Here is a 21,071-nt window from a genome sequence, read left to right on the forward strand (position 1 = left end):
GATTACAACATTTCGAAAAATACAATTTGAAATCTAAATGGTATATCACTCTAAGAAGAAAACGAATTCATTACAACTTCCATTTGCTTTTGAAATTGCTTTATTTATTTATTTCATAGATTTATAATATATATGCGTAATTCGGCGAGTGTGGTTAAAAAGGAATAGCTAGTTTTTACATAACAATAAAAGTAAAGACTTTGCAAGTTCCTAAACAATTATTAACGTTTTCTAAGATTTTGTAAACAGTAATATTTAAAATTTGTTAACAATGAAACGCATAGAATTTACATATTAGTGAAATATAATGATTTGAAATAATAACAGTTCCCACATTCAACCCTGTGAAAATATATAATCAACAGTCTAAAATGTACAAAATATATCAAATGTCCTGAAGAATACCTAAAAATGGTATATATTGTTTTTAATTGTTTGCTAAATCATGCACTGAACATACACATGAATACTGTTTGGGTGTGTGAAATTAAACACAAATATGCAGAACTAAATCTTTCTACCTAAATGGCTTCTGGCTTTGTTTTCTAACTTTCTCAAATTGTATAACGCATGGGCTGTCTTTATCGGATGGCGAATATTTCCCATTGTTTTCATTTATAAACCTCGATTGTAAATATATTGCTAAGCTTATTAACGGTCATAAATGTGTCTAAAAATTAGCTATGCATTAAGACAGAATTAAAGATGTACAAAAATGTAAGTTGTAAATGTCGTTCAACGATTTCAAATCACTGTCTTGTGAAGACATTTCTTTTTGATTTGGTAAAATGACGTGTATTGGTTAGTCAACAGTGACATTGTCTGTATGTATTAGGGCACTGTACTAATGTTGACTATTGAAATGTATAATTATAATATGTCGCTGGAAACTGTGACATGTAGTGCCTACAAGAAGAAAAAAGTAACCTTGTTCACACAAAGATGCTTTTGAAACTCTAACCCGATAACAATACTCTTTCTGTCAGTATTTCAAGATGAGTTGCTAAGTAGGTTTCGTCACTTAGTCTATTGAACTGAAAGGAATCAAGTTTTAACAATAAATTCTATAGATTCACCGTCTGGTTTAGATAGAAGAGATATAATAATAAAAAGGCTTAAAATGTACGGTTAGTAGTGTAATTATGCATAGACTAATAAAATATAAACGCCCAGGACACTTACGTGGCCACGTACGCTATATTTAAATGTTTACCTGAGCAAAGACTAAGGTTAAAATGTGACAGGGACATTTAACTTATATAATCTTATGCGGTCGGGTAAGGTGTATGTAAATATATGTATAATTTATGATTAACAAATATGTCATTCCTAGTTCTTTGTCAAGGGAAAACTTCAGGCGACGGTAGAGTGATACAATTTGTCGAGAAAGGTTTGGCACAGAGAGGATATGGTCGAGAAGGTAACTAATAATATTCCCTTAACATATATGGTTCATGCGAAGTGTTGCTTGTGTGGGCTGTCTAGTAGTTGTTGTAGTAGTTAACCCTTGACGCCTGGAAAAAAAACAAATAAAGAAACTATGTTGGTATCTACTATAACGCAGTGTTTTGCCTCAGACCACTTTTCCCTAATGAACGGGAGGTATCAAATACTTAAACATGAAACTTCATCAATTTTAAATCTACCCACACTGTCAGATGACATCAATAGCACCCCAAGTGGTGTGAATATGATGTATCGGCGCTGGTAGACAGGATCATCCAATTACAGATCTATAGAGGAAAGTTGTTGTTGATTCAATCAAAATCACACCACTTCGTAGTGCAGTACCTACGTTGGCAGATCCGTTTAAATAATAATCTAATTCTAGGTCTGAATACTGAACAATTAGGCAAATAAAAGTCATAAGCGCGTATTGAGAGGAAAACTACTGAAAAATGAAATGCATAATACTCTTTAGATATGTTTAAATTTGACGCTACATTTTAAATAACAATGGTTTTACAACGATTACAGTAGGCTAAACATTCTTCAATAGACCATCATGGCATACTACTTTTGTTTTCCACTTCACCAATCTAACTACATCAACAATCTCTTGTTGCGCTATTAACTTCACATATTAAAGGTAACATATCTTATAATCTAAAGCTTACCTCGTCACCAGTTGCGATGTATGGTCTTGTGAATTGTCCTCTAACTATCCCATCATAATCAGTTGGTGGCATTGAGGACGACATCACATTATGGGATCGACCACTTGAAATGGGGGGTTTCTACGAAACAATCATGAATGCTTGTGAATACACAAATATAACCATTGACGTTTATTATTAACATTCAATCTTCTATTTTCAGAATTTTCCAGAATTAGTGTAAATAACTTCTTTTCAATGTCTTAAATCTAGGCGTGACTTAACGTAGCGTATAGCATGTTTACTGTGACTTCCATAACTGTCGTCTTCTCAGCTTGTTACGCGGCCATTCAATCTAATTAATTTTGCCACAACCCCAAAACCTATATTAGATTACCCTATGCTTAATTTTAGAACTATTAGCAGCATTGTATGAACATTTCCTATAGATTAGCATATATGCTTCATGGGTTTCATACTTGCAGGGGTCACAGTTACACAAGTACTTTTACATAGTCACTTCATTTGAATAAATAGTCTGATATATGTAATCATTCCCCATTGTGACCAATCAGCTCTTGGGAATATATTCAAATTGCATTACCCGGTTCATATACAATACTATAACAAGCTGACAAAACGGCAGCTATGAAACTCACAGTCAGTAAGCTGGTTACGTAGCATATTGATTTATACGGGAAACTCACCTGAAAGTTTGCCATTGACGTATCCCATGTGTTGGCTGAGTGTTTAAAATCTAAAGGCCCTGGTATTCCTTTCGTCATAGCGATATCCCTGTGATAAATTTCATCGTTGTGTCTTCTTAGTAATTCATGTGTAGATGATCCCGACGCCAGTGACTCTTCATCCAGGGCACGATGTTGTCGTTTTGACGGTCGATAATCATCACGGTGTCGTTTGGTCGGACGTTGTCTTTTACGGTTGCATGTAACGTATGACACAGCCAAAGCTATCACTAAAACAACCAATACCGCGCCTAGGACTATGGCCATTAGGACAACTTTGTTATCAAATACTGCAGAGAAAAAGAATTGCACAATGAGTTTCGTAAGATTTGTCTGGAATTTTTAGAATAAATACATCAAAGTATACAGAATTGGTCAAAAGCACATGTTTATGTATACACCTGTAAGCAACATATGGAAAGAGTTTAAAATCAATCTAACACTGTATTTATATACATACCATCATATTGCAAATGACTAGTACTTGTTACAAACCAACGTGTGTGTGTGTGTGTGTGTGTGTGTGTGTGTGTGTGTGTGTGTGTGTGTGTGTGCTAATGTAAGTACGTACGTACGTATGTATGTAGGTATGTATGTAGGTATCATCATCATATTATGTACAGCTTTGAAGGCTAAAAGCCTATGAGCCGATCAAACGTAAAAAAATCAAATGTTCAACAGTCCATAGTCCAAAGTTCCACGAATAGTAACATGTATATAAATCAAACACTATCCAAGTTTATGTTAATGATGTATTTGTATTCGGCCCAGTGACTGTCTAGAGTGTTTTTGAAAGAGTTGATAGTATTCGCTGTAACAATTTTGTTGGCAGTTTATTCCATGCATTGCTGATCCGGTTTGGAAAAAAGTTGGCGCGAGTTGACTTCTGACACAAAGACTTCCGAAGTTTCAGTGGGTGGCCTCTCGTGGCACTATGTGTTTCGCATTGGAAAAAATGCTGGTTCGCAGAGTATTTACCATGAAGATACTTCCATACCTCTATCATATCGCCCCTCATCCTTCTGTACGACATACTGGGAATATCTAAGCGCGTCAAACGTTCACCTTTAGCTCATGTCTCTCATTCCTCCAATTAATTTTGTTGCTCTCCGTAACACATTTTCAATTAAATTGCAGTCTTTAACAAAATGTGGTGACCACACAACATTGGCGTACTCTAAATGCGGACGCACAAGGGCAATGAAGAGTCTTTTCAGTGATTCTTTGTCTAGATATATGAATGATCTTCTAATTAAACCGAGTATCTGATTACATGTATGTATGTATGTATGTATGTATGTATGTATGTATGTATGTATGTATGTATGTATGTATGTATGTATGAAAGTATGTATGTATGTATGTATGTATGTATGTATCTATGTATGTATGAAAGTATGAAAGTGTGTACGTATGTACGCACGCACGCACACACACACACACACACACAGACACACACACACACACACACACACACACACACACACACACACACTCACGTTGTTATGTGACAAGTACTAGACGTTTGCAATATGGTGGTATATAAATATATTAGGTTGTTATATTCTTCTGACATGACAAAGTTCTGAGATCTTCTGACCAACCCCTTTTGAATTGATTGACACATGGCGCCGACCCTTCTTATCTATCTGCCAACATCGGGCCCTGGTTTACAAATTGACACCAAGAGTGTAACTTACCGCTGGTGTCGCTATAACTGCTAATGGTACTGAGATGATCGGTTGGCATGGTGGACGTTACAACTGAAGGAACATAAGACATGATAAGATCACAATAAGTCACAAATCACTAGAATATTTTAAACGTGTGACAGTGTCAACTTACATTCAGTGGGGGGAAATGAAAGCTAGCTAGCGACAACTTATGAGGAAATTGTAGGCAACAAATTTAATTTTGTGCGAAGAGTTTGTAATTTTGAAAACAGTAAGCTACAAATGGCTTGCAATAATGATAAAATTAAAATAATTTCAAAATGGCTAAATATGTTAACGTAGTATGTGCCTCGAAATAAAACCTTTATAAAAACAGTAGCTTTTACTTCTTTCAAAAACACTCTTTGACCAACCGATTCTTAGTGAAAGTCAAGAAAAAAGCGTTGGTCACTGTACAAGTGTTTGAAATATATGTTAACATGATATCAAAATTACGCCATTTTATTATCCCATATTGCCGCTAACTACCGTGCTAGCCCTATGGAAAAGGTTGTCGGTTTTTCTTGAATAATAGACAGTGAACTTCAGAAATTACTTAATTGTTTCAAAAAGGACCAGGATGAAATTTTGGGAGATTTTAAGAACGTTAAAATTTGACTTTGAGGGAAAGTGTCCCGAGCCTCATTCCGCCTTAAGAACGACAATGAAAGGTAATAGTGACCTTTAGTATGATGATGTCAACAGAAAAAACTACTCGAGCACTACAAAATATGGTGACGATAAGCACAGGTGTTGAGTGTTGAGAAGTAATGATCAAGTCAACACGGCGACCGTTCGTGATAATACATCGGATAGTTGAAGGCAAAGGTTGGAAATGGTAAAACAAACGAGATGAAATGAATTTCTTTAAGTGCTGTAAGAAATGGGTGAAATATTGGTCAAACCGAAAAGGCAAATGCATCAATCACAGGACAAAACTAAAGACCACTATAGAAAACTACTACAGTAAAATAATAACTTACGATGAGTTGTTGGCTTTGGTAAATCTGGTTGCCAAAATAAATAAAAATGAAAAGTAACCTTAGATAAATTAAAAATAATTAATAACATATTGGAAAACTGCCAGTCCTTCTTGTTCTTCCCATTTATTTTATGAGTTTCGACGTTTTGTGGGATGATGAAGTATCAAAATTTCAACTATGTCAGACAACAAACCTCTACACAACGACCACGTGTATGACCTTACATTCTATTGCCAGATTGTCTAGTTATCCATGGTCATGCGTAGGAGGAGAAAAATCATAGTTCATAGGCAGTTGGTGTAAGGTAACCGCAAATCGTATGTATTTTGGAATAGTTAGATTTTTGAAAACAAAATAACTTACCGATAGGAACAAATACTATTGCCTCTTTGTCGATTACCATTTCTTCAAAGACTGCAGTCTTATTCATGCCCTCAATGAAGGCTTCTTGAACTATTTCCTCTGACACTTCAGCGGATTCTTCTACTACAACGTCATATGTAATCTCAACACTACCCTTCCTGTTTATGAATAATGTCAGAAAATGCATATTAGATAGTTACAGGTTATAAGAATATTATTGCAGTCCAATGATTTTTATGTACAATAAATAATGTGTCCATCAGAAGTGAAAGTCTTCAACATTTTATGTTTAGTGCTCCGTTAAAATCAAACAGAAGGAAATCAGGGGTCACCATATAAATTGGTGCACTCAAAATTAACCAATTTTAAATCCAAAATGGCCACCAAATGCTAATTATGTGGGGAAAGATTGATGATTTCCTTGAAAACAAGATTGTTAACGACCATCTTGGTGATTTCTTAATAACTGAGTAACTTGAGAAGCATAAGCTTGTTGTGATTTTCAAATAAGGTGTTCCCACGGGGGGGGGGGTGACAGAATTTGCATTTATAGTTACATTTATTGTTATATATGCTAAGATTACAGCCATTGGTAGAAATATGTTGCCCTTTCATGATCAAATATACTGCCGAGTGACAAAGTGTGTTTGTGTATATGTGTATGTATGTATGTATGTATGTATGTATGTATGTATGTATGTACGCGCGTGCTTGTCTGTGTCTGTGTGTATGTGCGTATATATAGGTACTATAGATACCAATTTGGAAATTATATTTACTTACGTAAATGAGTCGACATTGATGCAATCGAAATAATTCGCCAATTCAGTTGAGTTAAAGACATCAGCCAGCTGTAAGATACAAATTAAAATAATCAAGATATTTTTTTAAATAATGACTGAATTATATGATTAAATATTAAGTAGATATTTCCTTCTAATTTCAGAATTTGATGTGTGACTTTTAAATGTTTTGTTAAAGTACAGTTAGAAAGATTCTGTCTAGTAGGCCGGGCAGATGAGTAGCCAACCCAGAAGCTCCATTTCTACGATATTTTGTCTATATAACAAGTTTGAAACCAAAATGGTAACAAAACAGTTATTTTTACGATTGGTGCTATTCTTACACGGGAAAACACGACAGGACCACGAGAGTTCAGAAGAGGCGAGAGTTCACAATACTTACCATAGCTGAAAACATTGCTGCTGTTTCGCCATAGGTACAAGATTGTGCATCGACAAGTTCGTCCTTCCATTCAATGCCAACTTCAATTATTAGAGTTGACCTGAACATCTGTCCTTTAATTGTTCCTTGGCAAACACCACGGGTGATAGTTGGGGGGCAAGTCGGTCGGTATGTAGTAGCAAAAGTTGTGTAGCCAAAGACGTCCGTAGTTGGGTAGGTTGGTTCAAGAGTTGTCAGTTTTGGTTGAGTGATCTGACGTGGTGTTGTACTCTTCTTGTTGGACCTCTTCGTCGTCGGATTTAGCGTTGCTGCACTTGTTGTCTCACGTTTTGTGGTTGGTAGAGTCGTAGTATGCTGAGCTACTGTTGTCGGTTTGGTAGTTTCTTGCTTAGAAGTAGGCAGCAGAGTTGTAGCATCTGTAGTTTGCATCAATGGGGCTGTTGTTGGTTTTGTTGTTTCATACGTCGTTTGTACAGATGTTGTTTCTAGATGTGTTGTTATTGATACTGTTGTGACTTCGGTTGTTTCCGGCATCGTTGTTATAGGCGCGGTGGTTGGCCTGGTAGTCTCTCCGATAGTTGTTCTTTGCATTGTTGTAGCCGTCGTTGTTACTTTTGGTGTTGTGACATGGGTAGTTTCTTCTTCTGTTGTTTGGGAAATAGTGGTCACGTCCGTCGTTTGTTGTAAAGTTGTTTGTTTAGTGGTTTTTGACAACGTTGTGGCAGCCACTGTAGTAGGTAATATCGTCGTTGCTTTTGGTGCTGCTGTTGTCCTTATGGTCGTTCTTGGCAAGGTTGGCAATGCTGTAGTTTCTGCCAAAGTTGTAAATTTGGTAGTTTTAAACTCAGTTGTCAGAGCTTCAGTTATTTCTTCAGTGAACGGCTCAGTGGGTGATGGTGTTGTTGGAACTGCGGTGAATAAATGTGGGAAATATGGACTTTGAATTTGGGGAAAAGCAGATTGCTTTGTTAATGCCTCTATTATACATAATGCCCCCACTAACGCACATATACACACAAACACAAACACACACACACACACACACACACACACACACACACACACACACACACACAAACAAACAAACAAACAAACACAAACACACATACATACATACATACATACATACATACATACACACACACACACACGCGCATGCATGCATACATACATACATACATACACACACACACACACACACACACACACACACACACACACACACACACACACACACACACATCACTCCAAAACTTACCAAAGACGACAAACGCAATTGCCTCTTCGTTTATTTCCACGTCTTCCAGAACATCTGTGTTATTTAAACCTTCGAAAAAGGCGACCTGTATGTCTGACTCGTTCACCTGGGTATCTTCATCTAAAACTATCTTATAATCTATTTCGACGCTCCCTTGTCTAAAGAGAGGAAAGCAACCCATTTAATAAACACGGCCTAACGATAATCTCTGGCAAGTGGTAAATGACGTATAAACACGGCCTAACGATAATCTCTGGCAAGTGGTAAATGACGTATAAACACGGCCTAACGATAATCTCTGGCAAGTGGTAAATGACGTATAAACACGGCCTAACGATAATCTCTGGCAAGTGGTAAATGACGTATAAACACGGCCTAACGATAATCTCTGGCAAGTGGTAAATGACGTATAAAATCCATATATTTGTATCGATACACTGGCTAAAGTGAAAGCATAAATATATTAAATTTCACATAAAATTTCGATTCTCAAGCTATTGGCAACACCGATCTCTAAGTTTGTCAGTATTGATATACAAATTATTTCCCTCCTTTTCACCTTGTGTTTGCAATAGATCACCGCCCATTTATAATGGTTGGTATTGCCAGTTGCGTACTTTTTTCAGCCTGTAACAAGTCAGTACAAGGGTTATTAATTACAACTAAAACAGGAAATGTAGACTGTACATAATATACACATTTCATTACCACGGCTAGTTATTTAGCAAGTTGAGGTTGTTTTTCTTTCAAGATTGTACTGAAATTGTATTGCTGTCTGAACACAACAGGATCGTGAGGGAGGGGAGAGTTTTATTTACATAATCGGCTTTTAGATTCCACTCAATAACCAATCATTCTGGCTTCAGCAGTGAAAGTGTTGGTAACTATCAAGTCAAATAACAACTTCAACTTGCAGAATGATTGCAATGCCCTGATTAGGAAGTGTATATACAATAATTACTCCCCCTGTCTTAACCAGATCAACTGAGGTATTTCTCCGCTAACATAGAATACGCTCTTTGCACAAATTTCCCTGAAAACTACATTTCTTAAAATGTCTCCAAACTTTGTCATATGAAACCTTGATTTTGGTCAAAGTGAAATAATAAAATAAATTTAGGGGTTCCATGTCCTGTTGGCATAATGACCCCTTTTTCTAGATTTTAATCATATCTGAGAATGGTCTGGAATATCTTGAACAACAATTTTAGTATTGCTGAGGCGCATACTATACTACCGTATAGAGAACACTTTCCTCGAAAAGGACTTACCTGAAAGAGGAGACGTCGATACAGTCGAAGTCATTCGACAATGAACTTGCGTTGAATATGGCCGCCAACTGAAAGTGGAAGAGTAGATTGACTTACATTGAACCTAACACAAAATACCCCTAATACAGATATTACAACTAACAAAGGCATACACATATCTCAAGATGTGTAAAAGACTAAACATTATTGCATTGATTCAAGTCCTTACTGAATAGAATTATATAATTTTTTTGGCCTAATCTTTATTGGAAAGGCTATCTTACCTTATAGGAAAACTCTGCCGCCGCTTCATTGTACTCACAAGACGATGGATCTGCCAGTGCACCATCCCATGAATAACCCGTTTCAATGACAAGAGTTGAACTGAAAGCTGGGCCCTGAGCCGTTGCGGTGACGTTACATGATCCCTCTTTCGATACAGGTGGACATGTCGGCACTGGAGGTGTAGTTATATCCGGGTAAGGTTCAGTCTTCGATGGATTCATTTTTGGCTTCGTCTTACTGTCGATATCTGGTAAGTTGCTCGCCTCTGTTGTGAGATATTCATCAAACCAATCGCTTACAAGCTCTGGTGGTTCTCCAGTTGCCATGTCTACAGAGGAAATTCATTTCGAAACGCTGGATGAAGAATCGATTCTCACCATCTACAGTCAAGGTAACCACTGTCTAGTTTCGGTTACCCAGACTGTAGTCATTGAGTGTTCTCACTTAATGAATACCCCCACCCCCATTCCTGTCAGAGAGACTAGGGAAATTATAAACAAAATTTATGTGGCATCAATGTTATGAAAGTCACATAAAGCCAGAGTCCTAATGACGTAATCCCCTGAGAAAGTCACAGGGGGTCATATCATTGCAAAGAAAACTTCCTACATTCGGTCGCCAGTGTGGTTCATTGTACCAGAGCGACTTGTCGGTGGATAATTAAATGATTGTATTTAAGAGTTCACGGGGTTTGGGGATAGTAAAATATAAATTATCGTATTGTTTTTTCCTAAATGGTAAGGCCAAACGTGATCTCAGAGTATCTGAGACAATATAGTTTCAGTTTCAATTCCCATGGCTACAGTGCTGAAGATGTCGACTATTATAGCCAACGATTTTATACTCAACTTTTGAGTTACGCATTATTTCAGTTAATGAAATTTATGACTTGCATAGTTAAAAAGTTGTAAACCCGACATTTCAATACTAATGATAAATGCAGGTTGTAATGTAATAAAAGAATTGTGCAAAATGTGCGGATAAGAAGAAGTCTGGTTCTATAGAAGTTCTGGCCATACATGTACAGAAGTACTAAGCAAATGGGGAAGGGGTATGATTGATTACCGCACAGTATACTTACCAACACAATATGGAACCTCGCCACTCCAGCGCTGATTGTGACATCTCAGCATATCATGCCCAACCAGAAAGAATCCTGGTTCGCAGTCAAAGTAGAACTTTGCACCTTCTGGATATTCATCTGGTTTAAAGTTAGGAATCTCAGGTGGCAAATCTGGTAAATTCTCTAATCCGTTATTTTCCTGATCATTCCCTGTACAGTTACATTGCATTGTTATATTGTCATTACCCCCATTTTCTACAGGTGGCTGATTTGGTCCAAATGTAACATTCCGAGCGAGTACTTGCTGAGAGCAACTGCAAACAGGCATATTATTATTGCCCCCCATTCCTCCTGGCTGCTGACCACGTTCTTCACCTGATTGCTCACCACTTCCTTCACCTGGTTGCTGACCACTTCCTTCACCTGGTTGTTGACCACTTCCTTCACCTGGTTGCTGACCACTTCCTTCACCTGGTTGTTGACCACTTCCTTCATCTGGTTGCTGACCACTTCCTTCACCTGGTTGTTGTTCATTTCCTTCACCCGGTTGTTGACCACGTCCATCACCTGATTGCTCACCACTTCCTTCACCTGGTTGTTGTTCATTTCCTTCACCCGGTTGTTGACCACGTCCATCATCTGGTTGCTCACCACGTTCTTCACCTGATTGCTGACCACTTCCTTCACCCGGTTGCTGACCATTTCCTTCACCTGGTTGCTGACCATTTCCTTCATCTGGTTTCTGATCACTTCCCTCACCTGGTTGTTGACCATTTCCTTCACCCGGTTGCTGACCACTTCCTTCATCTGGTAGCTGACCATTTCCCTCACCTGGTTGCTGACCATTTCCTTCACCTGGTTGCTGACCATTTCCTTCACCTGGTTGCTGACCATTTCCCTCACCTGGTTGCTGACCACTTCCTTCACCTGGTAGCTGACCATTTCCCTCACCCGGTTGCTGACCATTTCCTTCACCTGGTTGCTGACCATTTCCTTCACCCGGTTGCTGACCATTTCCTTCACCTGGTTGCTGACCATTTCCCTCACCTGGTTTCTGACCACTTCCTTCACCTGGTTGCTGACCACTTCCTTCACCTGGTTGCTGACCACTTCCTTCACCTGGTTGCTGACCATTTCCTTCACCTGGTTGCCGACCATTTCCTTCACCTGGTTGCTCACCACTTCCTTCACCTGGTTGCTGACCATTTCCTTCACCCGGTTGCTGACCACTTCCTTCACCTGGTTGCCGACCATTTCCTTCACCTGGTTGCTGACCACTTCCTTCACCTGGTTGCTGACCATTTCCTTCACCTGGTTGCTGACCACTTCCTTCACCTGGTTGCTGACCACTTCCTTCACCTGGCTGTTGACCACTTCCTTGGCCTGGTCGTTGACCACTTCCTTCTCCCGGTGGTCGCCGATTATCTTCATCTACTCCAATAGGTGGTCGATCACTATTACTTGGCATCAGATGTGATGGAAAATTAACAAAATGTATGGGTAATACTGCATCTTCATGTCTTGACAGAATGGGTTCAGAACATGAGCCTGTAAGACAATGATAATATATACTTAACTTATTATCATTATTGTTTTAACTATTCACGAAAGTATTTGTTATTTGGCTTGTGGTAGGAAAGTAGTATACTGTATAGACATGTTTACGTCATTTGCATACAAAGAGACATTTGAGAGAAACATATCCCAGTTAGAGAGACATGTGGACGGACGCACAGACAGACAGACAGACAGACAGACAGACAGACAGACAGACAGACAGACAGACAGTCAGATAATCAGGGAAGGAGGCAGGAAGTGAGCGAATTTTTACATTGCCTTAAATATTTTTCAAGGTGAAACACTCAGTATGTTTCCTACCTATGCAAGTTGGCCTTGGATAATTCCAAGTTCCATTAATACATTTCATAAAACGGTGACCATACAGTTGATAACCATATCGGCATTTGAATTCCACCCATGAGTTGCTGTAATAGGTAGGCTGTCCTATTTGCATACCATGGACTGGAACACCTGGATCTCTACAGTGAGCTGCGGATAACAAGAAAAATAATGCTCAAGAGAGAGGTTTTACACTAAGGGGAATAAGTAAAAACCAACTTGATATTTCTCTGGAATCGCAAGTGGTTTGTAGGTACCAGTGATATAAAATCACAAAATCGCTCTTCAGAATCCATAGTTTATAAAATATGTTGGATCGAGTAGTGATCCACTCTAAAGGAAAAATCCAACTACATCTGTCTTTTCGTGCAATTGTATTGATTACTGCCAACAACTTACATATTATATCTGGGTGATAACACAGTAACATACTCAACTTTTGAAATTTTGTAAAGAAGCCTTGTGATACGTTTTCCATTAAGGGCTTATAGGAACCTTACCCTCATGTGGTGACACCATGAACATTTTATTTCCTTTGCCTTTATAAACACAGAGTGCTTTACATTGTCAGGCTGAGGTAAACATACTAAATATCATACGTTTCATACCCAAACAGGTCGGCAAAGGATGGGCCCACTTTCCATTAACACATCTGGTGAAACGATTGCCATAGAGCTCATATCCCTGACGGCATCTGAATTCTACCCATGAGTATATTTCATACGTTGGGAATCCAACTTGCATTCCATTCTTTGGGAAGCCTGGATTCACGCAGTGAGCTATGGGGGAAAATATAATAATCATGACTTCATCATTTACAATTAAAGCAAGTTGAGTAGAAATAACGTCTTCTTTAGTTCAAAATAATCTTACGAACGATTGCTACGTTCTATCAGATTGATTGCTGATGTGTAATCTTATCTGGAAGACTCGACTTACTTACTTACTTACTTACTTACTTACCTACATATCTACACACACACACACACACACACACACACACACACACACACACACACACACACATACACATACACACACACACACACACACACATACAAATACACACACACACACACACACACACACAAATACAAATACAAATACAAATACACACACGTAATCATAAACTAATCATCTCTCATTTACTCACTCACTTCATATGTCACTATACAGGAAGCACCGGCTTTGTTTAAGTAACAGTAAAGCGTTCCACCAGTCAGCTATACATTTAATATATACAATTCCGTATATGTTGCTTACCCCTACATGTCGGAAGTGGAGCACTCCAATGTCCATTGACACATTTGATAAACTGATTACCAAAAAGTTCAAAACCAGGTTTACATTGGAACTTCACCCATGAACCGGCTTCATAGCTAGGCATTCCAACTTGATGTCCGTTGATGGGGATCCCTGGGTTTCTACAATGAGCTGTAGGTGATATCAAATTTACATATTTGATTATTTTCTATAGCAGTTCGTATGCTAAAACTGACATTTCATCCCAGGCTTTCATGATCATTAATGTTTAATCTCCGTTGCCTTGTATGATATCACCGACTCTTTATTCGTTCCACAACATTTCATGTTAACTGATTTTGAATAAAAATGAATTTACGTGGTACCAATTTCCGAGATATGTGTTACTAGTAATTAATGTACTTAAGTTAAATATATTTTTTACATACCAACACATTCCATGCGGGTCAGTGGGGGATACCAAGTGCCATTATGACAATTCGACACTTCTGGGCCCCTAAGGACATAGCTTCGGTTACAATGTAAACAAATACTGTCACCATGACGACCTGTGGTGTTTGTGAAAACGCCGTTATTCATTGGTTTCTTCGGCACTAAACAGCCAGCTAGCAGAAAAAAGAATAACTTTGTGAGTGTTGATGATACTTGTGTTACGGATGACAGAATACAACTTTTTAATATTCGCTAAGTTTTGATGTTTTGCGAGGTCACCGTGAATTCTCAGCTGTCATGAATTAATACTTAGAACAAATGTTTGCATTTCGCGAATAGTATTCTTCTGAGATGACAACATTAAGTTATTAAAAGATCGTTGATGTCAAATAATGACTGATTACAGACAGTTGGAAGAACAATGACGTGATCACATTGTTTAGCTAGTTTTCATATTTGCCAATATCATTTGCATTGAATTAAGGCGACGGCGATACTTCCGTTTTAGTCATTTATGGTGCTGATTACTTATCACCCAATCATTTGAGTATTGTATATTTTACGTTTATAAGAATTTAATGGAATAATAAAATTATGGATTCACTTTGGAAGGGACGGTCCGAGGTCAGGAGTGTGTAGTCTGAGCTAATTCCCTAAAAGTCGAAGTCGATCCCGTGTACAGAGTGGAGAGAGAGAGAGAGAGAGAGTAACATTGAAGGGGGTTACGTTAACAGTAGAGGTTACCCCCAATTTGTTACACTTGCAATACCAATTTGGAGGGCCCCTCTAATTGCTACATGAAATCACAAGCGTAAGCGCCCTCTGCGTTGATCGTTTAACTTTTTACTATCGCAAATGTATAACGCACGGAAAGGAATGGTTTATTCACTTTACTGAAAAAAAGGCGGCCGGATCCATGTTACGTACTTATAGCATGTCACAAGACCGGCAATTGAACTTTCATTCAAAACGCGCTCTATCATCTGATTCCCAGCCACCACCCCCCTCTACTCCCCCCTCTCCCAACAGACACACACACACGCACGCACACGCACAGCTACAAACAAACTTAATACCCTCACAGACATAAAGAACTACAACTCCAGAGAAGCTAGAAACAAGAATTGTTCATCCCAGGTGCAATGTTGAGAGGAACAGACAGTTAATCCAGAGACCAACAACTTGAATACATGCAATTACAGTAATGAAACTTCAGTCTTGAAAACCTACGAATGGCACGGAATATTGCGTAAGTGTGAAATCGCAAGATTTGAATTGAGCTAAATTTTAAAATAGTTTTTTTTTAAGTCCCAAATATCACAGATACAATTATGGTGAATATATACAGGTAGTATATGAAACAAATATAAATATATTATCTTGGACGCTTCCCTGCTAAATATCATCACCATCGACTGTAAAGTGAATTTCTAACGTCCAGCGCCGACAACGTCAAGAATTAGTGAGGTTACTATTTGTTAGCGATTTAACATAGAGTATTTCCCATTTGTGTTGATTATTGGTTGATGTTTTCGATTTAAAGCAACAAAGGTTCTTGTTACTATATCTTCTACAATGTAAATAGGCATTTCAAAGATTTGTCAGCTGAACTACTGTTTTGATTGTATATTACAAAGAAACTACTGCAGAGTGAAGAATACCGAAAAGGCCCGGGACAGACTACGTAATAGATAACAGACTGTAAGATACGTCGTGTTGTTCAGCCCTATCAGGCTTCTTGGCACATGTAAATGTTTGGTCCTTTGATTTCAATTCTTATTTTGTCTGATTATACAAGTTAAGGTGTTACTGTCATAAGGGCCTAAGTCCACCTTTTGTATAAAAAAATTATAATTTTGACCAACTGTGATTCTGAAAAATAACTAGGTAAAAACGTGAATTATAAAAATTGGCGCAGAGTCAAACGGTCATAGTAAAAATTAATTTTGTATTTTCTCGATAAAAAATGACATGTTTCTCAAAAGCCCTGGTGGCATTATATTCCGATAGTTTGCTGTTTCCTCTCTTATCTCACCAAATATCTTCCTGGATGAAACAGATATAATGCGCAAAAAACGTATGATTTAAATTTGATTTAGCGTCATAAGGGCAAACAAATTGTTGGCCTTTTTCTCAAAAAAAATTGTTTGTAATTAGGCTCTTATATAGTCAAGTTATATCAGCAAAGTTGGATCTCTGTGCGTTGCATTCACATCTCGAGTACTTTCTACAGCAAGTCGTTCACATGAAGTCCTTTAACGCTTTGTCACAATGTATTATGTGTTATGTATACGGTATACTAACTAAGAAATTCATTCAGAATGTGTTCGGTAACGAATTTAAAGATAAGACTACCGGAGAGACCGCGTTCAATAACGCCGCTACGTCAAGTGAAAATTCGTCTATTTGTATTTATTTAATATATAGTTCGGAGTTAAATACAGATTTACTAGGTAAATATTCAGACTACTATACACTTGTCTGTCAATACCCAATACACTAGTACTATTCTTGCAGTAACGAAAAATAACAAAAGATATTTATTACCTAAACAGCGCATGTGCCAAATTGGTGGCATCCAACGGCCATTAAGACACTCGGATACTTCGGGTCCATCTTTCATAAAACCAGGAGGGCACCGAATAGATAGAAAGGTGTGTTCGTCGAACATTGTTTGACCCTGGTCCCCTTGGATTTCTAGATTGGCCATCCATGGTGCTATGGGTTTCCTACATCCGAAATGTTCTGGTTCTGGGACTGAAATATGATCAAAATTACATTACTTTGTGAATAGAAAAGAAAATGTTATTATCGTATCAAGCGCAAGCCAAGTTGTAGGCTTTCGAACAGAAAATACGGATACCCTGGCAATTTTGACAAAACTCGTTACTACTAGTACGCCATTGGTTCTGTGGTGCTCAAAATATAAGACAAATTTCTCAAATCGGAACAATTTTCCTCAATATTTCTTAAACTACGTTTGCGCATGTATAAATGTATTATTCTCCAATATTTTTCTTTAGTCAGTTTGTTTGTTTTGCTCTTAGCTGAATGAAGAAAATTATTGGGAATAATATGTAATTACCCTGTACGTCACATGTTAATAGGACTTGTTTTTACGTCAGCTAACGTAATTGCCATTGTAACAAGTTCACAAAAAACCCAGCAAAACCCTGATTTTGGAATTAAAATAAAAATATTACCATGCAATGTTTTACCCTCGCCTATGATAGTTGAGGTCTACAGCTCTCGAAATGAACGTTATCAAAGAAGATTAAAGAAATCGCGATCACTTTTATGTATTATTGTACTATCAGGCTGGCCAGCAACACGATTCGGGAAATTCAAATGTTATACTGTCTTGTCTTCTCTCAAACATTGTGTTTCTGGACGTTATGTAAGTTTGGAGTCCTATTTTATTTGCCTCCTTAATTCTTCTTTACTTTTGACCACATTCTCCCTGAAGCTTGGGTTTGTTGTGCAACGAGTGACGAGTGATATGACCTCTCACCCTTTTACAGTAATTTGGTATTGACACATGCGCTTCTCGCGTTAAAGAGCCCGAATTCAAGTAAACACATCGAAATAGAGTGTGTGAATCTCTTCTAGAATAATAAATAGTATATAATATATACAGATAATATCATGAACTGATACTTTTAATTTTGGTTTTAGGTCGTTATGTCATTTCTTAAATACGTCTAAGAAATGTTGACCGACGAGATGTGAATTCATTTACTCAGGTGAAAAGAGTAGATCGACAGATCATTTGCATAGGTATGGCCAAATGCATTATCGATGTTCAGCCTTGCGGCGTTTATATTTAACAGTAAGTTATTATCTTAACGACAATGGAAAATGTCAAATGGTATCATTGAAATTGGGAGTCCAGGAGTGCTTTTGAAATAAGTTGTGGGGTTCTTTAAATACATTACGTTTTAGTCATTTCTGAATTTAAAAAGTATTTTAAGTTGAAAAGAAATCAAGACGAGATGCCCAGAACAAACAAGACATCCAAAGTGAATCAAATTGCCTTCATTGGAACCGGTATGAGACTGACAGTAGTTTATATTTATTGGTATTTTGTTAGCAGAGATATATCTCTTGATCATAGTGTTATTTGTGGTTAGCACATTTAGTAAGACAATGGCTTTAGCACGGGTAATACAAGTACATGTAATCATTTTCCATTTTGACTATAGGCTTGATGAAATATAACATTTCTCTTACCTGGAATTTCATCTTTCATTGTTGTGACTTCCATGCCAGGTCTTCCTCCACTAATCGAAGTGATTTCCATGTCTGGTTTATCTGTCTTTTCCCCCATCATGGTAGTAGCTTCAATATCCGGTCTTTCACCCCTAGTGACTTCCATGTCTGGCCTACCTCCCCTCACGGTAGTAGTTTCAATATCCGGTCTTTCACCCCTAGTGACTTCCATGTCTGGTCTACCTCCCCTCACGGTAGTAGTTTCAATATCCGGTCTTTCACCCCTAGTGACTTCCATGTCTGGTCTACCTCCCCTCACGGTAGTAGTTTCAATCTCCGGTCTTTCACCCCTAGTGACTTCCATGTCTGGTCTACCTCCCCTCACGGTAGTAGTTTCAATATCCGGTCTTTCACCCCTAGTGACTTCCATGTCTGGTCTACCTCCCCTCACGGTAGTAGTTTCAATCTCCGGTCTTTCACCCCTAGTGACTTCCATGTCTGGTCTACCTCCCCTCACGGTAGTAGTTTCAATCTCCGGTCTTTCACCCCTAGTGACTTCCATGTCTGGTCTACCTCCCCTCACGGTAGTAGCTTCAATATCCGGTCTTTCACCCCTAGTGACTTCCATGTCTGGTCTACCTCCCCTCACGGTAGTAGTTTCAATATCCGGTCTTTCACCCCTAATGACTTCCATGTCTGGTCTACCTCCCCTCACGGTAGTAGCTTCAATATCCGGTCTTTCACCCCTAGTGACTTCCATGTCTGGTCTACCTCCCCTCACGGTAGTAGCTTCAATATCCGGTCTTTCACCCCTAGTGACTTCCATGTCTGGTCTACCTCCCCTCACGGTAGTAGCTTCAATATCCGGTCTTTCACCCCTAGTGACTTCCATGTCTGGTCTACCTCCCCTCACGGTAGTAGTTTCAATCTCCGGTCTTTCACCCCTAGTGACTTCCATGTCTGGTCTACCTCCCCTCACGGTAGTAGTTTCAATCTCCGGTCTTTCACCTCTAGTGACTTCCCGGTCTGGTCTACCGCCCCTCGTGGTCGAAGGTTCAGTCTCTGGTCTCTTATTTATCACTGTAGTGAATTCAATTTCTTCAACATCACCATTTCCTGTTACATCAAGGAAGGGGATCTCAACGGTGCCCTCAGCCTTGAAATCAGCTTGGGCTACAGATGAAACACAATAAGACATGCACATTCACTAGAAAAATCGCCAATTATATCCTATCAATCTAGGACTTGTGTTCTTTTTTAGATTTTAATGTTGGGGGGAGTTTGTTTGATACTAGTAATGAGACAACAGAGTACGTTTTACGTAACCGTAGCTACTGCACAAATAATGTTTGACAATTCATAAAGCGCACTTTTTGTATATCGCCTGTTTAAGAAGTGAAGTCATCATGAAGAAGGGGTTTAATAGTACCACTAAATGCTACCATTTTAGTTTTAATGTCAGTTTTAGTTTTAAAACAAATAAAATTATATCTGTCGTCTACAAGATGACATGTACGTGGGTATCGACTGTTTTTTTGTGGTACATACATCGAACCAACGGTTAGCACAAACATGATCATTTTCAATTGTTCTCTTGCTGGTAGCTATAAATAATGCGAATACGAAGTGAACGAGTTATTACGTACTGTCTAATCATCTTAGGGTTTTTTAACGCGAGTTGGAAAGGAGAACCTTTTAGAACAGGCAAACTACGTATTATGTTAAAAAGTTCTATTTTTCCACTTCTCAGAAACATTTAAGGTTTTGGTTTACTTAAAAAACATGGGTTCAAGTTAGATCGTGTGTCAATATTAATATCGACGCGAAAATCGTAAAATAGAGCGGTGTCTTTTTTACAAGGCAGCCATTTTGGCCTTGGGTGATATTCTCAATTTGAAATTATTTTGAGAAAGTAAGACATTCCGCTTTTCTCACATGCAGCGATTTCCTTACAAAATATACCTCTGTGACTTGACGACATGTTTTACAGCCAAACAATGCATTTGAATTAACCACTATCGCTAAAAAAAACTTTTCTACTTGTAGGTTAGAGGAGGTGTCCGTATATTGATTTGTTCTTGAATTTACACGTAAAAATTGATCTACACTAAGTAGAAAGACTCGCTTACCATCGGCGCTGAAAGTAAATGCGAAGAAACAGATCAAGAAAACGGAGACAGTATTTCCGATGGCCATGGTGGTCGCACACTGCTTCGACTTGTTGAGTGTAAAGCAGTAGAAAGTTTCTCCTATTCGCACCACTACCCTTGCCTGCCCAGATGCCTTGTGCTTTCAGCCGCTGACCGAGAATAGGTCCAGGTACGTAC

At 38.3% G+C, this 21,071-nt stretch overlaps 1 protein-coding gene across 1 annotated transcript; it reads right to left on the minus strand.

Moving 5' to 3' along the window:
- Positions 1–281: 281 nt before the first annotated feature.
- Positions 282–20,725, minus strand: LOC144451677 (uncharacterized). Its single transcript, XM_078142573.1, has 18 exons — positions 20,680–20,725; positions 18,766–19,917; positions 17,083–17,292; positions 14,532–14,708; positions 14,104–14,274; positions 13,449–13,619; positions 12,820–12,990; positions 10,960–12,489; positions 9,878–10,206; positions 9,615–9,682; positions 8,344–8,501; positions 7,086–7,993; positions 6,684–6,751; positions 5,901–6,058; positions 4,543–4,605; positions 2,804–3,132; positions 2,118–2,237; positions 282–1,514 (listed from the first exon to the last, which is right to left on the minus strand). Exons 1-18 carry the CDS (start codon positions 20,723–20,725, stop codon positions 1,482–1,484), a joined length of 5,862 nt encoding a protein of 1,953 aa, XP_077998699.1. The 3' UTR covers positions 282–1,481.
- Between the last annotated feature and the right edge of the window lie 346 nt (positions 20,726–21,071).

This window comes from Glandiceps talaboti, chromosome 21, assembly GCF_964340395.1.
Source record: "Glandiceps talaboti chromosome 21, keGlaTala1.1, whole genome shotgun sequence".
Classification (NCBI taxonomy): domain Eukaryota; kingdom Metazoa; phylum Hemichordata; class Enteropneusta; family Spengelidae; genus Glandiceps; species Glandiceps talaboti.